Below are 18,203 nucleotides of genomic sequence, written 5' to 3'. Positions count from 1 at the left end.
ATATTATGAACTGTCCTTCCCCATTCAGTCTTTGTCTAGAACAAGTTAATATGTCATCAGAATTCTTTGTATATGATCCCACTTAAAATTTAGTATGTCCAGATATTAATAAACATAGTCTTAGACAAAACAACCCTTACCCATCTAATTTTTCTTTCTGTGTTATACATATTTGGCTTAAACTGTAACTTTGGAACACTTGATGTTTTTCATGCTGTGAGTTCTTTTCGTGGGACTCCATGCTTCCTATGGTTTTTATTACCTAGGCAGGCATATAAGACCTTTCCCTATAATTTCCAGTTTACTGTTGGTATCCATAATACAGTACCAGTTCTCTCACCTAATTTGATAAAAATCCAATTTAGCTATATTATCTCTCATATATTTCATCGCTCAATTGTATATCAGATTATTATGCAATGATCTAACCGAGGTCTTATGAAAAAGGATACCCAGCATTTTATGAGCTTTATAACCTTTATTATTTCCAAAATCAATAAATTCTCTCATTGTTTGTTTAATATTAACACTACGACCTCTCTCTACAGACCATTTCATTCAGCATTTTCGGTGCTTCCTTTGTATTAATGATGTTCTTGGTTTGCTAGGGATTATTACAGAAGAAAAGATGTCAGACGGGTCCTTCATGGTTTTGTGCTCCTGCCTTTCAGATGTCCGCTATTGAAAACATGGCGGAGAAGCTGGAGAGCTTCAGTGCACTGAAACCTGAGGCCAGCGAGCTTCTCCAGTCCGTGCCCTCCATGTTCAACTTCAGAGCGCCTCCCAACGCCCTGCCGGAGAACCTCCTGAGGAAAGGGAAGGAACGCTATACCTGCAGGTCCGCAGCGCTCATGAGGGCGGGCTGGCCCAAGTCTCCCTCTGATTTCAAAGGCCCCGCTGTTTGTTTTGGAAATTAGTCTTGATTGGATGATTAATAGCGACCATGATAGATCTCAGGCACTTCAAAGTACTCTTTATTTAGTGAGATATAAAAATAGTGGTTTTAAAAAATTATTATTAAATGAGAATTTTAACACAGGCCATTTGGTGGTGATAAATGAGGTTGGAAACAGTCCAAATGCTATCTACTTGTTTCCCTTTGATATTTATGAATTTCCTTTCACAGTTAATTATTTTCATCCAAAAGTATAACACTACTGTCCTCAAGCATACATTTATTAATTGTCATGGCATTGAAGAATAAGACCATTAATGAAGGACGAATAAGGTCGATAAGTGAAGAAAGCCAGTTAATAAGTTTCTCGTTACTCATCAGTAGTACAGTAAAGCTTGGTTTTTGTTTCTGGTTTCTTAAAAAAAATAATTATGCTTATAATTTCTGCATTGTCTTCAGAAATTTGAGGCAAATCAATTTATCTGCTCTTTGGAAAATATGCCACTCCGTTTCCAGAAAAGATTTTACAGGAACATACCTTGATGGATGAGGTCTTAGAATCTTGTCTGATCTGATACCACTCAATGTACAGAGAGTTGTCACTGTGGTTAACATGTAAAATGAGTTGAAGCATTTGAAATCTGTTTACATCAATCCAGAATCACAGACTCTTGTCATTTTTTTATCCCCTTGTCTGGTTCAGTTTTGTGAATATAAAGATACAGAGTTAATAAAAGAGGCGTATGGGGGTCATCAAAACGAAAGTCTATTTTCATAAACCGCTTGCTTATGCATGACCAAATTCAACCAGATCTCATAACGCAGCCTTCATTTGTAGAGTTATTTATATCTGTAGAATTGCTTTGTTGCAAATTTTAAATACCAAAGACATGTGAGTTCCATGCAAGATTAATTAAATCGGGAATAAGCATCTGGCTTCTATGCAGCTTGAGTGAAATAAAGTCAATTGTGCTGACTTTCTCTTATAAACATCATTTCATAACAGATACTGTGGCAAGATTTTTCCGAGGTCTGCGAACCTAACACGGCACTTGAGAACCCACACAGGAGAGCAGCCTTACAGGTTTGACAATCATTTTTACTAAATGTCTTGATAAATATTGTAATAATTAAAGTGGATTCATTGCCATAGTTTAAAGAAAACTGCTTTGAGGCATGCCCGAATGTATGTCTGTTTAATGTTGTGTCGAAGAAGAATTAATTAATGGCTAGGATAAAAACGAGAAGAGTCCTAATTTCTTTAATCAAAGCTTCTTATATCTCAGTTTAAAAGTTCTAGCAATGTCTAATACAGAATATGTGCTTAAGACATGTTAGCCATTTAAAAATTATTTTAGTTCTCTCTTTTCTCAATAGTTAGTGCAATTTTAACTGACGATAATCACATTGCAGCTGCCTTTTCCAACCTGTAAATCTCTGCTAGGAGTTAACTGGTGAATTACTTTGCTTTCTCAGTAGAGTTGAGTTAATGTCCACAGGTCTCATAGGGAGGTAAAAGGAATGAACCTTATACCTGGGAGGAAAAATAGTATAGATCTAGGAGTAGAACAGGTAAAATAGAATATAGCATAGGAAGAGGGGCAATTCTACCAACAATTTCTAAAGAACCTCTTACTTATTGTCTTAAATGTCAAGATCAGCCACATGACACATGGAACATGTGTCTAATTTTAATGTTATTGTTTACTAAAGAATGAAAGTAATCAGCATTCTCCCTTCCAGTTTTAAAACATAATCTACATTGTTCAACATGCAGTGCTTTGCACGTAGTATTAGGTACCCAGAAATATTTCTTGAAAGAATGAATGTTATTTATCTTAACTGATACTGTAATTTCATTCTACTTTGAAATTCTTATGTATTGCATATGTGTAAAATTATTTTTGTCTGAAAGCTCAATTTTTCCATTAAAATAAATAAATTATTTATTAGGTTTCAAATACTTTTTACATACAAGAATAAAAAAAAATCGGGCAGACCAATGTTTATTTGAAGATAATGGAAATTTTAGGAGAAAACTAGAGAGACTTAATCAGAAAATAATGAAGTGTTTTCTGAGATTCTCTGCTTTCCTACATGTTTTATAAATGACTAATCGTAAGTGATACTTATACTTTATATGTGATGGGATACACTTGATAGAGTAGGTCTCAGAGAGATATAAAGATGGAAAGTTTTAAGTGCTTTCCCTTGTTGAGAAAACTTTAGATCCCAGGAATTCTGCTTAAGTGAAAGATTTTCACACTTACATTTTGTTATGGCCAAGAGTCCGATAGACAACTATGTTATGCTCATTTAACTCTTTCTTTATACCTCAGTTCAGTGGCATTATTCTACCCATATATGGGGCTCTTATCTTCTGTGTATTTTTAAAAACACAAACCAAAATATTGGCATAGCTAGGGATCTTAATTATTTACTCAGCTCCTCTGTTTTACAAGTGAACACATTCAGATCCACAGATGCTAATTGCCTTCTAGATAAGGTTTGGTACTGGTAGATGCAGAATTAAAACCCAGGCCTGGAGCCCTCAGGGTTTTTGTCTCATACCATGATCCCAGAGGCTCCCGGGATCCCCGTTTACGTCCAGATTCTTTTTTTTTTTTTATCCTCACCCTAGGACATTTTCTTGTTTTTTGTTCAGATAGAGTGGGAGGGAAAGAGAAGGAGAGAGAAACATCGACGTGAAAGGGACACATCGAGTGGTTGCCACCCACATGACCCAACCAGGGCCGGGACAAACTGCAACCGAGGTAGGTGCCCTTAGCGGGAACCAAACCCGGGTCTCTCTGGACCGCAAGCGTCCAGATTCTTAGTAGTGTACTGTTCATGATGGTGTTATGTGTTCATTTTAAGTATTTCTGAAACAGGCTTTTAACCACCTTCTCATTTATTTGAATAGAACGGAATGATTTTTTATGTAAGAGCACTCAACCTTTGGCCAAGACGTTAGCAAAGGAAAGATACAAAGTAACAGATAATTATTATCCTTATTGGCCAATTTTATTTATGTTAGAGTGGATGATGTTTATTAGATTTGGAAAAGCCCCTTTTCATGCAGGCAGAAAGTTGGAAGCAAGTCAAAGAGAGTCTCTCTTCCTTACAATTTGTGTAGAACATGTTTTGAATGGAAATTTTTCTAGAGTGTTTTATGGGAGTGTAAGTTTTCTTTATCAGTATTTCCTAGGTTGTTTTGCTTAGTGCAACACAATTGTGCTTATTGTGCCATGGTTCTCATTGCAGTGAGCCTTGGAAGTTGATAGAGTTATTATAAAGAAGGCCAAGACTCCATGTATATATATATATATGGTGGGGCAAAAACAGGTTTACAGTTATAAGTACACAAAATAGACTTTATTCTTTATAGTTATTTATTAATTATTGTATTATTTTCCATATAGACAAACCTACTTTTGCCCCTCCGTGTATATATAGTTTTTCGAAAGCAGAGGCTAAAATATTGCAGCTACTATCAATGTGGGGTTTCACACATTTGTAAATTACTATTATAAGTGAGGAAAGTTGAGGAACCTCATGATGCCAAAATAGTTTTTTAAGGGGGAAAATTGAATCAGTCCTTGAGTTGGTTTATTGATACGATGCCAAAGTAACTAGTTTAATAGATTGATTTTCCCCACTGAAGTAACTAGACTTCTGGTATCACCTAGAGACAGCCGTAGAAGCCCAAACACTCGGAGTGGATGGGGTGATTTTTGACGGGGAGCACTTGAACCACCGAGTCTGCATCCAGAGTGGGAGGAGAAGGGCTCTTCACACATGGAAGAACGAGTTCGAAATTTTCTGGCTGCTAAGGGAACATTTTTCACTTAGAAGTTATCTGGAGAAACTTGACATTTTTCTTTCATGCAATACACATACAAAGACTACGTAAAAACTAATGCAGTCTTTGAGGTGCTAGAGAAGGCCTCGTAAATTACCTACCGCTCTTCTTCAGCAGTAAGAGCTAGATGGGAGAGGGTTACATTTTTATTTTATGTCTAAAGGAAAACTTCTCAGTATTAGCTAACCCATAATAAGTGCTTTCCTGAAAAACTGACCTGGTTCAGAACTGCCACAGACTCTAACAAAAATAGAAATGGAAAACTGGGGGAGTGGAGAGGGGAGGTTAATGAAGGAAGACCTTTGTTTTTATTCCAAAAGGGGAATGTTGTAGTACTCGTACTTTCTTTCGTAAGAGTTTAAAAGTTAACAGAGTAAAGGATTTGGGAGATCCTAATCACTGCAGATTATAAAAATCAGTATCTTTGATATCAGGCTAAACTATGCACATTTTTTTTTTTTTTCCGTTTTAAAAGCTTGGAATTTCTTTTGGAGAAGATAAAGGAATTTTATATAGGATTAGCAGTTGAGAAAGTGAATTTACTAAGAAATTAATTAGACTGAATTTTTTTATAAAAATGATCTTTTCACTTTATTTATGAATTTGTTTCATGTTTTGCTTGAAAAGGATTTAATTGTATTGTCCTCAGAAGACAATAAAACAGTACTACTATTTCTTAATGGTCTTAATTTTATGAGGTTTATTTAAAATATTAGAACTGATTGCCCTAATAAATTTAGGAGCAATCAAATCACCAATATTTTATTATCATTCTTCATAAAGCCATGAAAATCTCAAAAGCAGTCAGTCTATTGGAATTGAAATGTTGACTGTGTGACTCATGTTCTTGCTTGTGCCTTTTCTCTAAAATGTTGTTTTCTAGGCGACCGTTCTGGATGTCAGATTTACCGGTCTTGAGAAATACCTTTTGATTTGCCTGCACATTCTCTCTGTGTTTATTTTTCAGATGCAAATACTGTGACAGATCGTTTAGCATATCTTCTAACTTGCAGCGGCATGTTCGCAACATCCACAATAAGGAGAAGCCCTTTAAGTGTCACTTATGTGATAGGTGTTTTGGTCAACAAACCAACTTAGACAGACACCTCAAGAAACATGAGAACGGGAACATGTCTGGTAGGTAATCAATTGTGTTAGGAGGAGTTGATGGCTTTTTAAAAAAACTTTTAGACAGTAATCTCGCTTCTCTCGTTCCACTTTGACTGTAGAATCCGATGCTGTTGTGAACACTGGCAGCATGTTTTCCTTGAGGTTTTAGAATGATGTGGTCATTGAATAGTGTACAACTCAGAGCCTTATTTGGATTATCTTGCTTTCTCTTGGATTCATCTCAGTGGGCAGTCTCAAAGAGGACTGTGACCCAGACTCACAGGAGATTTATAAATCAGGGTTTCCTGAATGGCAGGGAACAGTATTTCCACCTACAGGCACAGAGAGTGCCCAGCAGGGCGAGCATTTCCGAGGACAGCGCAGAACACCACGTTCCGAACGTCGACCCAGAAACCGTGGCTGCTTTGGCAGCCGGTCTGGAGCTTAGAGAAGCTCTCCAGGGTAACGTTGTCAGAGATTAGTGATAGAAGATTGTGGGCGTGATCAGAGTAACCCACAGCAAATGACAGTGGTGTGTGGTTTTGGTCACAAATCCTGATGTAGAATTAAGTGAAAAGTGGCAAAAAAAAACATCCCTTAGCCCAGACCCGTCAGCACATAGTTAGAGGTGGTGGGTTTTCTTGCCTCTGGCTTCCAATCGTTAGATAATAAGCCATTATCTGATTATGTGCATGCTGTACTGTGGGGGGGGGGGGGGGGGTCAATCTCTGGAGCCACAGTTTGTATCCAGAGAATTAAGAAAGTGACTTGGAGATGGGAGGGGGCATTGAGCATGGGGTTCAGGAAAAGGGATTGTAAGATCTGAGAAATGTTGGATTTATACAAAGTGTAAATCTTTACTTAAGGAATCTATTTTTTATGAATCTTTCCTCAACTTACATGCACATTACTTATGATCTTGGATGACTACTACTTAGAGCTGTATACTGTTCATTTTCCTCAAAGCCAAAAGTCTAATGATCTTGGTTTAAAAATACCAGATTTTAGAGACAGAAGTCTAATCCAATATGCAAAACGGTCTATACTTTCTAACACTGTGCACCCTTACAGTATACTATTAAACATTTCCAGTTAAAGTTATTGCAGAAATAAGATAGATAAGTTAAAAACATAATGTGTCAAAGTTGAATGCTTATTTATTGACCCAGATTATAAATTTATTACGTTGAGGGAAGTTCTGCGCTCTTGGTTCTGTCATCTAGACTCTTGTGATGAACTGTTAAATTGTAGATATTTTGTGGGCAAGATAAACAGCATGAATGAGTGTTAGTGTAAAGTCTAACCACATATAAAGTGTTTCTGATTGTGTAAATTTGTGGAAGCCTTACAACAGTCTGGTGATGCAGGTATTATGACTCTAATTTTTTCTTTGGTAAAGAAGCCAGAGGCCACCCAGCATTATCCTCTTACTGCCGGACACAGTCTCCCCATGGCTCCGCCCACTAAGTCAGAATGCAGCCTTTTCAGCCTTTTCTGGTAACAAACTTTAGCACAGGAGCAATAAATACATATTGACTGCAATCAGGACTGGGTGTAGTTTCTTCGGGCAGAATCCATTGGACACCTCTCTGTAATTTGCCTCACCCTCTTTCCTCATTGTATGAACAAGAATGTTCCCACGTCACAGTGGGAATAAGAGCAAGCTAGTGGGAGAAATAGCATCTTTTGGGAGACGGCCCCTCATGATTCCAGGGGTTCAAAATATTCCCCAAGGGACTTTCATCGGCAGGTGTACTATGATCAGTTAGACCGACTTTGACCTCCTAAAGTTACTGTTATTAATATTCAGAAGAGCCTGTTTTAGGAAACAACACTGATCAAATGAAGGAGGAATGCGATTCACAACGAGTTGCCATATAAGTAACAGCCTTTTTCACGGAAGGCCGTCTCTCCCCTCAGGTACTGCCACGTCGTCGCCTCACTCTGAACTGGAAAGTACAGGTGCCATTCTCGACGACAAAGAAGACGCTTACTTCACAGAAATCAGAAATTTCATTGGGAATAGCAACCACAGCAGCCAGTCTCCCAGGAACACAGAGGAGAGGTAATGCTGGTTTTTAAATGCTGTGATTTCTGAAACGAGCATGTTTTCAGATACGTTCTCTGTGTTTACTTTCCTGACGCTGCTCCTGCCATCGGGGGCTGGTGTTTATTTAGAGATGACATACTAAATGCTCCTCTAAGCACCGACAGGTATTAATTCATTTCATTGTCTTAGTGACCCTATGAGATAGTGACCATTGTTATGTAATTTCATCTTTGAAGGGATGGAGACATCGAAGGTTAAAAACTTGCCAGAGGTCACAGAAGTGATAAGTGGGAGTCCACCTGGGCTGTCTGGTTCCAGTCTGTTGTGCTCCCCTTGATAGCTAATTAGACTGTTTTTATCAAAACTTGCCAAGGAAGAGGGGATAACAGCACCACAGGGATTCATTTGAATCACGGGTCAGTGGTGCTTACTGTTATATATCATATGTTGTATATATTATAGATAGTATACAACTGTATTTTATATATTTATATATAATAAATATATTGATATATCTGTACATATTCATGTATAAAATACCCATTGAGTGTCATACACATATCTTTTCAGAAACCCTTGGAGACTTCTCGGTAAGATTCTCTCACTAGCGTATACGCCGTCATGGATGCTCATATAATTCTGGCATGTTTGTTTCAGTGGGTATGAGCATCCTTATTTTAGTACGTGGTGCATAGGATCCCTCTAGTCATCATCCACATCAAGCTCATATGGCCTAATTCATAAAGAAAACTTTTAATGCTGCCAGTAATGATAACACTTATCTTGTGTTTTACATTTTATATGATGTTAATGAAACATTATTTTACCAAAACTACTGGATTTTTCTTATCTGTAAGTTATAATTAAAAATAAGATATTGAGAACTAGATTTTTCAAAGCATAACTATCCAATGGCCAATTAAATCAGGACGCTACATTGTAAAATTTAAAGTAATATGGAATTAGTTAATAAAAGTACCATTACTTTTCTTTTGCACGCTCCCCACTGGGGATCCAGCCTGTTAACCCAGGCATATACCCTGACTAGGAGTTGAACCCGGACCTCTCAGTCTATGGGGCGACACTCAATCCACTGAGCCACATTGGCCAGGCAAAAGTACCATTACTTTTCATCACACAAGAATTAGGGTTCTCTGTTTTTCATGCTATTAAAAGATAAAGTTGCCAGGGCCGGTGTGGCTTAGTGGTTGAGCACTGACCCATGCACCAAGAGGTTGCTGGTTTGATTCCCGGTCAGGGCACATGACCAGGCTGTGGGCCCAATCCCCAGTGGGGGGCATGCAGGAGGCGGCCAATGGATGTTCTCTCTCATCGATGTTTCTATCTCTCTCTCCCTCTCCCTCCTCTCTCTATAAAAATCAATAAAGAAAAAAAAGTTTTTTTTTTTAAAGTTGAAGTTAATTATTTTAGACAATTTTCCCATCAAGGCAAGTTTCCAATAAACATTATTTCCCAAGATAACATAAAAATGTATGACCGTTTCTGTCCTTCAACTTGTACAAAAGTATATCAAAGGATAACAGGAGAGATCTGCTGTTGCCTGGCCTTTTCCAGCTTCTAAGAAATGTGGTTGGATGTATCTTTCCCTCTGCTCACCATTTGTGTGTGTGTGTGTGTGTGTGTGTGTGTGTGTGTGTGAGAGAGAGAGAGAGAGACAGCGCATGAGGCAGATAATCAGAAGTACAAAGTAGCAACAAGTAAGAAAAATGGCAGTCTTACATTTTGATAATGATATTTACATGATGCGAATAAGAAATATTAAACGAAACCATCATTGGGGTTCTGAGATGCCTATTCAGATTTCCTAGCCCTTAATTGGAGAGTTGTGAACCTTATAGCTGCAACATCTGGCTTCAACATGTCTAAACAGCACAGAAGTAAGAAGACTGAGTCATCTAACTCCCCCCTCATCTCCTATCAGACTACTTTTGATGAATAATTTATCCCCGTAAATTGCCACATTTGAAGGCAGAATTAAGAAATAGATTTTCTTAATCATATAGGCTTTGTTACTTTTGGTTTTCATCCATGCACTCAGTTGTTCTTTCACTTTTTCTTTCATTTTTTAAAATAACAATTTCAATCCATTTAAGCCAGCAAGTTGGCAGTGTAATTGGAAACTAATAATTTATGCCTGTGCAAAACATGTTTTCATCATTCTTTGATAAAAGAGTTTAAGAGATTGGTTGTACAGAAAAACTTAATGATGAGGATGTGACTTTTGCTGGTTAAATGGATTTATACCATGTGCATCTGCCACTCCCAAGATTGTTTTATTTTTATTTTTCACCCTGAGAAATCTAAATATTAAATGCACTTGTTACTATTTTTTTCTATTTGGGAAAGTGATGGGTTTATCACTGGTACCTGATTTTCCATAATATGAAAAATAGTTACATTAAATGTGAAAATTGCACATAACTGTAACAATGTAACAGTCTCAGCAGGTTTTTTGAATTATTAAATAAGTAAAGAAACAAGTCAAAATGGAAAGATTTTGAATGGCCCAGGAGTCAGGACACCTGGATACCTGTGAAGTTTAATCTCTAACAAGCTTTTGGAATTTGGGCAAGTGTTTTAACTGCCTGGTCACATATCTTTAAAAGGAGATAGTTAGGAAAAGATATTCTCTGGTTCAAAACATTTATAATTATTTTGTAACTTAATTTCAACTTTTAAATCTTATCATGAAATTTAACTTTAGTTTAGACATATTTTAATGTTTACTTTAAAGCCAGAAAAGTTTATCCTAGTTTCATAAATGTTCTTAAATATATTGATTTCGGCTGTTGATGTAATGAAACTCTTTGTAATTAAACTTTTGAATCCATATTACAATCCTTCTAACCACAAACTAAAATATTACAAGTAACTTTTAAAAATAAGTCTTCCTCTTATCATTATACTTGACATGCTGGCTAAGTAAGCTTCAAAATGTATTTGTACAATTACATTTTTAGATCATTTCCATGTTGTCATGGGATAAAGGGATTTTTTACATTCAGGCCATCAAGGATAACTTGAAAATACCACAGATGAGTGAGCCCTCAATTACTTCCAAGTTTGAGTAGAGTCTAAGTGGCATATGCCACCAATGTCACCTAGAAATGTCTAACACTGGTTGGTCCTTGGCAGCTACCTTACCATTTTTTCTGAACTCTTACATTTACTTTAGGCACGTGTGTTGAACCTGTCACCGTCGTTGCTCAGGGATGTGAGTTTTCTGGAAATTTATTATTTTGAGTGGTGGGCACTAATATGGTGGTTTGGTGACATGTAGAAAAACATTTGTGTGCTTTTTGTATCATATGTAACAATATCATTTGTCAGGCAAAAGCCCGATAAGGAACAGGAGACTGAGACTGTTTTTCCAGTTCTGTTGAAGGTTCTATTTATAATCTGAATAATCACCCAATTATTTTTTCTCTTCATTTTCTTATTTGTGAGGTCACATTATTTTCCCATGGTTGCCATAAAGCATAAACAATAAAAAAATGACTATAGAAATGTTAAAAATCTAAACTGTTGTTATTAGGAAGACACGATAATAAAGCTAAATGCGTGTTTAAACATGAAACCAATAACCGGGCCTTTTTCTTTTTTATGCTTTTGAAAGAATGAATGGCAGTCACTTTAAGGATGAGAAGGCTTTAGTGACCAGTCAAAATTCAGACTTACTGGATGATGAAGAAGTAGAAGATGAGGTGTTGTTAGATGAGGAGGATGAAGACAATGATATCACTGGAAAAACAGGAAAGGACCCAGTGACAAGTAATTTACATGAAGGAAACCCTGAGGATGACTATGAAGAAACCAGCACCCTGGAGATGAGTTGCAAGACGTCCCCAGTGAGGTAAGTGCCTTGGGTGACATTGGTAAATAAGCAAGAGTAGATACACATGGTTATAATTCCTCTGGCTCTGTTCTTCCATTAGAGCAAGTGATAAGCAGTTTGTGAGTAATAAGTCATAAAGACTGAATTTGAGTTAGCAAAGATACACAGTGGGTTAGGTGGCGGTCAACATAACCTGCAAGCATGTGGATGCATCAGTGTTTGTGGAGCTCCGATTAACCCGCAGTGGGAAGGGTGAATGAAAATTACACAAGTACACAATCGTTTATTTAGGCTCTGTCTGAAAAACGTAGAGAAAAATAGAGATTTCAATATGATCTAATTCAGTCAATAATCTGGTATGTTACTACTTAAATATTGTTGAGATAAATTTCACTTCACTTGATATATATGTTATATATAAGATAGATTTTTAAATGGAAAAATTAACCAAAAAGTTAAATTGATGGAAATATTATATTTCATATAGATCGTGGGTGTTGACTAAATATTTTCATAACTGGCTTTATTTTAAATGGAAATGATAAGCATATGAATTCTGTCTCTACTGCATTGCTGATTGCACGTCATCGACTTTACCTCTTTATCTCAATTATATGCTTGCTTTAGTTATGAAAAAATCTTGAAAGAAATATATTTTAAGGTCTAATATTTATGAACCTTTTAAAGCACCCAATAATTGATGCATGCTACTTTATACTGCAGATATAATATGACATTCAACAACTGTATAGATTCAAATGAAAAGTGATTTGGTTGCATAACAAACTGAAAAAGAAAAAAAAAACATCCTCTGTGCTTTCCCATTGGTTCATTTTAGGTATAAAGAGGAAGAATACAAAATTGGACTTTCTGCTCTAGATCATATAAGGCACTTCACAGATAGCCTCAAAATGAGGAAAATGGAAGATAATCAATATACTGAAGCTGAGCTCTCTTCTTTTAGTACTTCCCATGTGCCAGAGGAACTTAAACAGCCGTTACACAGAAAGTCCAAATCACAGGTATATATTTTCCGGCAGTATAGCGCCATGGTGACACGGTGCCTTTGATGCCCAAAGGCAGCTATTCTGTTTGCAGTATTCTAGAGTCTGAACAGGTTCAGAGACTTTACTCAAAATGTGCAAATCTTTACTGTCTGTGACCGAATCCAAAATAGTTAACAATACAGCAGTGGATATGGCTTCGTTCTGCACAGATGCTCTGTGACAACCCTGTGCTCAGATAGCCGTGACTGTATGTCACAGGTCCCTTGCTCCTGCGCGACAGTCCGTAATGTTTGCGTGCACCTACGTATATAGTATATCAGAATTATTTTCTAATTGCTTTGTGTCTGTAATTTTTGTCAACCTAATTATAGTTTAAGATTTTTGGAAGTGAATTCTATCCTCTATTTTTTTTTGTCCCTTACTATATATGGTTAATTTACAAGTCATTTAATTAAAGAATTTAGGAGTAAACTGGAAATCAGAGAGGAATGAAGTGAGTTGCCAGAAGTCTGCAGCAACTTGAAGGTAGATCTGGAAATAAAATGTATCAATTTTTACTGAATGAATGAATGACTTGGGCTCTACAGCATTCTATCAGCACTATGGTAACTAAAATACGTCCATTTATTGATCCATAAATACCAATGAAAAGAGCCTCCATTCTTTTATCACCAAAAAAAGAAGTCAGTACTTCTCCATGATATCCCCACTCAACCAGCTTGTTTCTTCAGGTCAATTTAGAAAAAATAAATTTCCTGTTATTACCAAATTGGTTGGTCACTTTGGTCTAATTGTTTGACTCAGTCCATTTTGGAAGTGGCTTGATATGTCAACCATGTGACCATACTGACTTGTACATTTGGAAATTCTTTTGTACTTGGCTGAGATGTTCTGGTATTAAGAACAAATGTGGTCAACTAAGGTGGGGAAAATATTTTGCTGATGGGATAATATAAGTTTTTATATATCAGTCAATTCAGCAAAAACTGTAAGATATCATGTATGGTAATAGGCAAAATAAATGTTCTTTCTGAATTGAAGTAAAGGCAGCCAGCCCCAACACCAGAGTTTCCAAACTCCATGGACTTGAGAACATGGCATCATGACTGTGGGTACCATTCCTTCATTGTAAAGTGGGGTGAGTGGAGGAGATATCTGAGGCCCCTCATGCTCTGTGAGTCAATGGGGATGCGAAGGAACTGTTCAGTTTCTGACATTCAAAGTAAACCAGCCAGAGTAGACATCTCATGTTCACTTGGAGGCAACCACAGAGGTGGCCAGTCCTTTTTTAAATCCTTGATTTGATATTCTTCCTTCCTAGTTGAGCAGAGATACTGGGGGATCCTGGTTGCTTTTCTTTTTTTTAGTTATTAAAAATTATTCCACAAAAACACTTTTCATTATAAGATACAATACCTAAAAATTTCTTAAGCTATCAGAAGTGAGTAGAAGGCAGAGGGCCTGAAAACCTAGATAGAGATAATTGGTATGATATATCTCTATACCAGTATTTTTGACATACAGTCCCTTCCCCGCTGAACTAACAGTGATCATCACAAGAAATAATAGCACTTTGAAATCCCAGCTTATATTTTTATTGTTACGTGATAACGTCACATGTATTGGTTTGAAAATGGTCACGCCTTCTTGCACACTGGTTTTTTTCCATGAGATTATTCATTTCTTCGATTGTTACTAACTTTCAGTTACGTACTGGAAGCTGATCCTTGTGCATGAGAAAGTTTATTTCCTTTGATTACTGAAAGGCAGATATTGTTTGTGATTTTCTATAATATGAATAGATTCAGGTGCCTTACTCAAAGCAGTCATATATTTACTCTGTGATTTTTATAGTGATCAAGTCCAAAACAATAAATACAACAGTGGCTACATTCTACCTGGACTCTTCTCTGAAAAACCTCATGCTACAAAAGTTAATTTCATGATTATAGGTACTATTTATGTTCGGTGCACTGAGCTGAGCTCTTTATGTACGTGAGTGCTTGTGACTCCTCCACAAGTTTTTGTTATCATTATACCCATTTTATATGAGGAAAGTGACCTTGAAAGGTTAAGCAACTTGCCAAAGGTCATGCAGCGGGTTGAGGTTAGAAGCCAGGATTAAAACTCAGGATTACAAAATTTTCTCTGTACTCTCTTTATCATGATGGGTTTTATTAAAAACCGTTTCATAATAGTTTGTATCTAAAAGTAGGTACATAATTAGAATAGTTAGTTTAATTTCAGTGCTCATTTTATCTATACTTTAAACTATACAAAGGACAGGGACTCTGTATTATTTATCCTTGATTCCCTGGGACCTAGCACAGTGCCTGGAATAGAGTAGAAGCTTAAGACATGTTCGTTATATATCTGCTGAGATTTTGTAGAGGTCCAGAAGGCAAACTGCATACATGAGAGTCAAATGTGTACATTTAGAGCAATGACCCAGCAAATCAAAACCAGCCTGTGAGGGCAGATTTTCGAACTGAATGCCATGATTAAGGAAGAAACCACAGGCCAGCCACATGTCTCAGCATGACTCCCAGAGATGAAATTCTGCTTCACAACAGAGGCATTTTGTCTTTGTTTACAGACAGTGGAATGTCTTTGGCAGGACTTTAATGATTCCACTTCAGCAGCATTTTGACAAGCAAGTTTAGCAATGGATGAGACCAACAATAGCAAATCAACAGTGAAAAGTTCACTCCTAAGTCAAGACCAAACATTTCATTTGAATATTTTACTTGGCAGCAAGTGGGGGATTCGCCGAACAGTTACTTCGAACTTGACACGATAGAGGGAAGAAAGAGCACTTCCTCACGGGGTACCTCTGTGCACCTACTGTGCGCAGACGCTGGAGCACGAGTGGGTCAGGACGCTGCTGGGTCTTGAGTTTTGTTTCATTTTTTGATAGAACTGACTTGGTCTACCTCAACTATCAAGGTCTCTGGGTGTCAGCATTGGCTATGCCAAGCATGGAAGGGACCTGGGAAAAAGAACACTGGATTAAAAGTTGGGCAGAAATAAGTTTTAATCCTGCCTCCTCCACTAACCAGTTGAGTGGCCTTGGGCAAGGCACTCACCTTCAGTGCTCTCAGTTATAAAGTGCAGGAGTCCACGGACGGTTTCCTCTGCTGGAACACAGGCTGTCAAGGCAGATCTCTGTGTCACTCACGTTTGCCGTGCGTGAACAGTGGATGTGTGATGTAGTTATGGTCGGGGGGGGGGGGGGATGACTCCCGTTTCTTAATGGAGGCACTATTGAAATCTTGGGTAGGCTAATTAATGTTTTGTTCTGTAGATCATTTCACTGTTTTGGTCCCTAGGCACTGAAGGCCAGCAGTAACTCCATGTCATTATAACACCCCCCCCCCAAAATGTTCCACACTTTTCCAAACACCCATGAGGGATGCTCCTAGTCCTTCTCTTTCTAACATTCACCAATGATGTTCTTCAAATTAAGAGTGACGCTTTTCAAATGCCATTTACTGAGTCTCTCCTTTCTACCCCAGGCATATGCTATGATGTTGTCATTGTCTGAGAAGGAGTCCCTCCATTCTACATCCCACAGTTCTTCCAACGTGTGGCACAGTATGGCAAGGGCTGCCGCGGAATCCAGTGCCATCCAGTCCATAAGCCACGTATGACATTACCAAGGCTGACCAGAGTGGGACCAAGTCCGGCAGTAGCATGGCTCTTTCATGTAGGACTATTTAAAGACTGCTGAGCAGAATGCCTTAGAAACCCGAAGGGTCACTCATTTAAAGTCCGGTGACCTTAAACTGAATGATTAATAAAGAAAGAAAGCAAAAGAAAGAAAGAAAAAAGAAACTATTTATTCTCGATATTTTGTTTTGCACAGCAAAGGCAGCTGCTGACTTCTGGAGGATCAATGCGACTTAAAGTGATTCCAAGAAAATGAAAACTTGCTGGGGAAAGGCATCTTCCAGTGCACCTGCTCCAGAGAGTAGGCGGGTGAGAGGGGCGGTTGAGATGGCGGCGTTGATAGGAATGAACGCTCCATAGAAACTGAATTCTCTTTTGTACCAGATCACCTGACACATGATTGGGAACAGTTGCTTTGAATTACAGATTTAATTTTTTTTCTTTTTGTTAAAGTTTTATGTAATTTAACCCTTTGAAGATGGAAGTAGTTTGATGAAATGCACACTCGATTATTATAGAAACTGATAACAGGGAGTAAGTACTTGTTTCCCATTAACTTTTGCCTTCTTAAGTACATTGTTTAAAATTAGGGGAAAAGGGTATGTGTATATTGTAAACTATGGATGTTCAATGCTCAAAGAGGTTGTCAGTGAAGTAACTTGTCCATCACCAGTATCACTGTACCACTACACTAATAAATGTTTGCCAAATCATTGTAATAACATCTTTATTTTAGACAATCATGTCACTGTTTTTTTTTTAATGTTTAATTTTTTTGTGTGTTGCGTGTATCATGTATTTATTTGTTGGCAAACTATTGTTTGTTGATTAAAATAGCACTGTTCCAGTCAGCCACTACTTCTGACGTCTGAGGCGCACCCTTTCCAAATTTCAAAGGACCAAGGTGACTTGACCTGTGTATGGGCGTGCCAAATGGTGTTCGGCTTTTCTTAACATTCCTTTTGTTGTTGTTGTTGTTTTGTTTTCCTTTCTTAATGAGCTAAATACGAATAGATGCAACTTAGTTTTTGTAATACTGAAATCGATTCAATTGTATAAACAATTATAATTTCTTTCATGAAAGCATGATTCTTCTGATTAAAAGCTGTACCCATATTTTATGCTGGTTGTCTGCAAGCTTGTGCGATGTTATGTTCATGTTAATCCTATTTGTAAAATGAAGTGTTTCAGACCTTATGTTAAAAGAGAGACGTAAATAACAGACTGTATTCAGTTATTTTTCCCTTTATTGAGGAACCAGATTTGTTTTCTTTTTTTGTTTGTAATCTCATTTTGAAATAATCGGCAAGTTGAGGTACTTTCTTCAAATGCTTTGTACAATATAAACTGTTATGCCTTTCAGTGCATTATGATGGGAGGAGCAACTAAAAAATAAAGACTTACAAAAATGGTTATTTTTCCCACCGTGTGGTGTTTTTCCCTTCCCATGCAATTTTAGTTTCCCTGTGGGATCCAGTGATTTAAAGATAGGATGTCTGAGGCCTTGGTGCCCTACTGGATACGTGGAATGTAGAGTGTGTTTTTGTTATTCTGAGATGACATAGGGATAGCCCTTGGCCCATAAGGAGCTGGGGTATCGCCTACTCATCGTTCTGAATGTTCTCCCTGTGGTCCAGGCAGTGCTCATGGGCCACACTCCAAGTCCTTGGTGTCGCTGCATGTCCTCAGCACCCACTTCAGTTAGGAAAGCACAACCCACAGTTTACTCCACCTCACGGTGCACGCCAAGGAGT

General features: G+C 37.5%; 1 protein-coding gene across 15 annotated transcripts in view; it reads left to right on the top strand.

Annotated features, from left to right (window-relative positions):
- MECOM (MDS1 and EVI1 complex locus) overlaps positions 1 to 17,858 on the top strand; it is a 553,621-nt gene extending 535,763 nt beyond the window's left edge. For 14 of the 15 annotated variants that reach the window (XM_036243122.1, XM_036243116.1, XM_036243115.1 and 11 more), the window contains 7 exons: positions 672 to 838; positions 1,902 to 1,979; positions 5,725 to 5,894; positions 7,788 to 7,932; positions 11,555 to 11,791; positions 12,612 to 12,795; positions 16,296 to 16,575. In XM_036243122.1, the coding sequence (XP_036099015.1) occupies positions 672 to 838; positions 1,902 to 1,979; positions 5,725 to 5,894; positions 7,788 to 7,932; positions 11,555 to 11,791; positions 12,612 to 12,795; positions 16,296 to 16,430 (1,116 nt within the window). In that variant the 3' untranslated portion in view covers positions 16,431 to 16,575. Of the gene's footprint in view, positions 1 to 671; positions 839 to 1,901; positions 1,980 to 5,724; positions 5,895 to 7,787; positions 7,933 to 11,554; positions 11,792 to 12,611; positions 12,796 to 16,295 lie in introns of all 15 variants that reach the window. The other variant, XM_036243126.1, reaches the window with a different exon arrangement.
- Positions 17,859 to 18,203: the final 345 nt, after the last annotated feature.

Source organism: Molossus molossus, unplaced genomic scaffold (genome assembly GCF_014108415.1).
Source record: "Molossus molossus isolate mMolMol1 unplaced genomic scaffold, mMolMol1.p scaffold_m16_p_5, whole genome shotgun sequence".
In the NCBI taxonomy this organism is placed as follows: Eukaryota; Metazoa; Chordata; class Mammalia; order Chiroptera; family Molossidae; genus Molossus; species Molossus molossus.
Note: the sequence above shows the minus strand (reverse complement) of the source record. Positions and strands in the feature narration are given on the sequence as shown.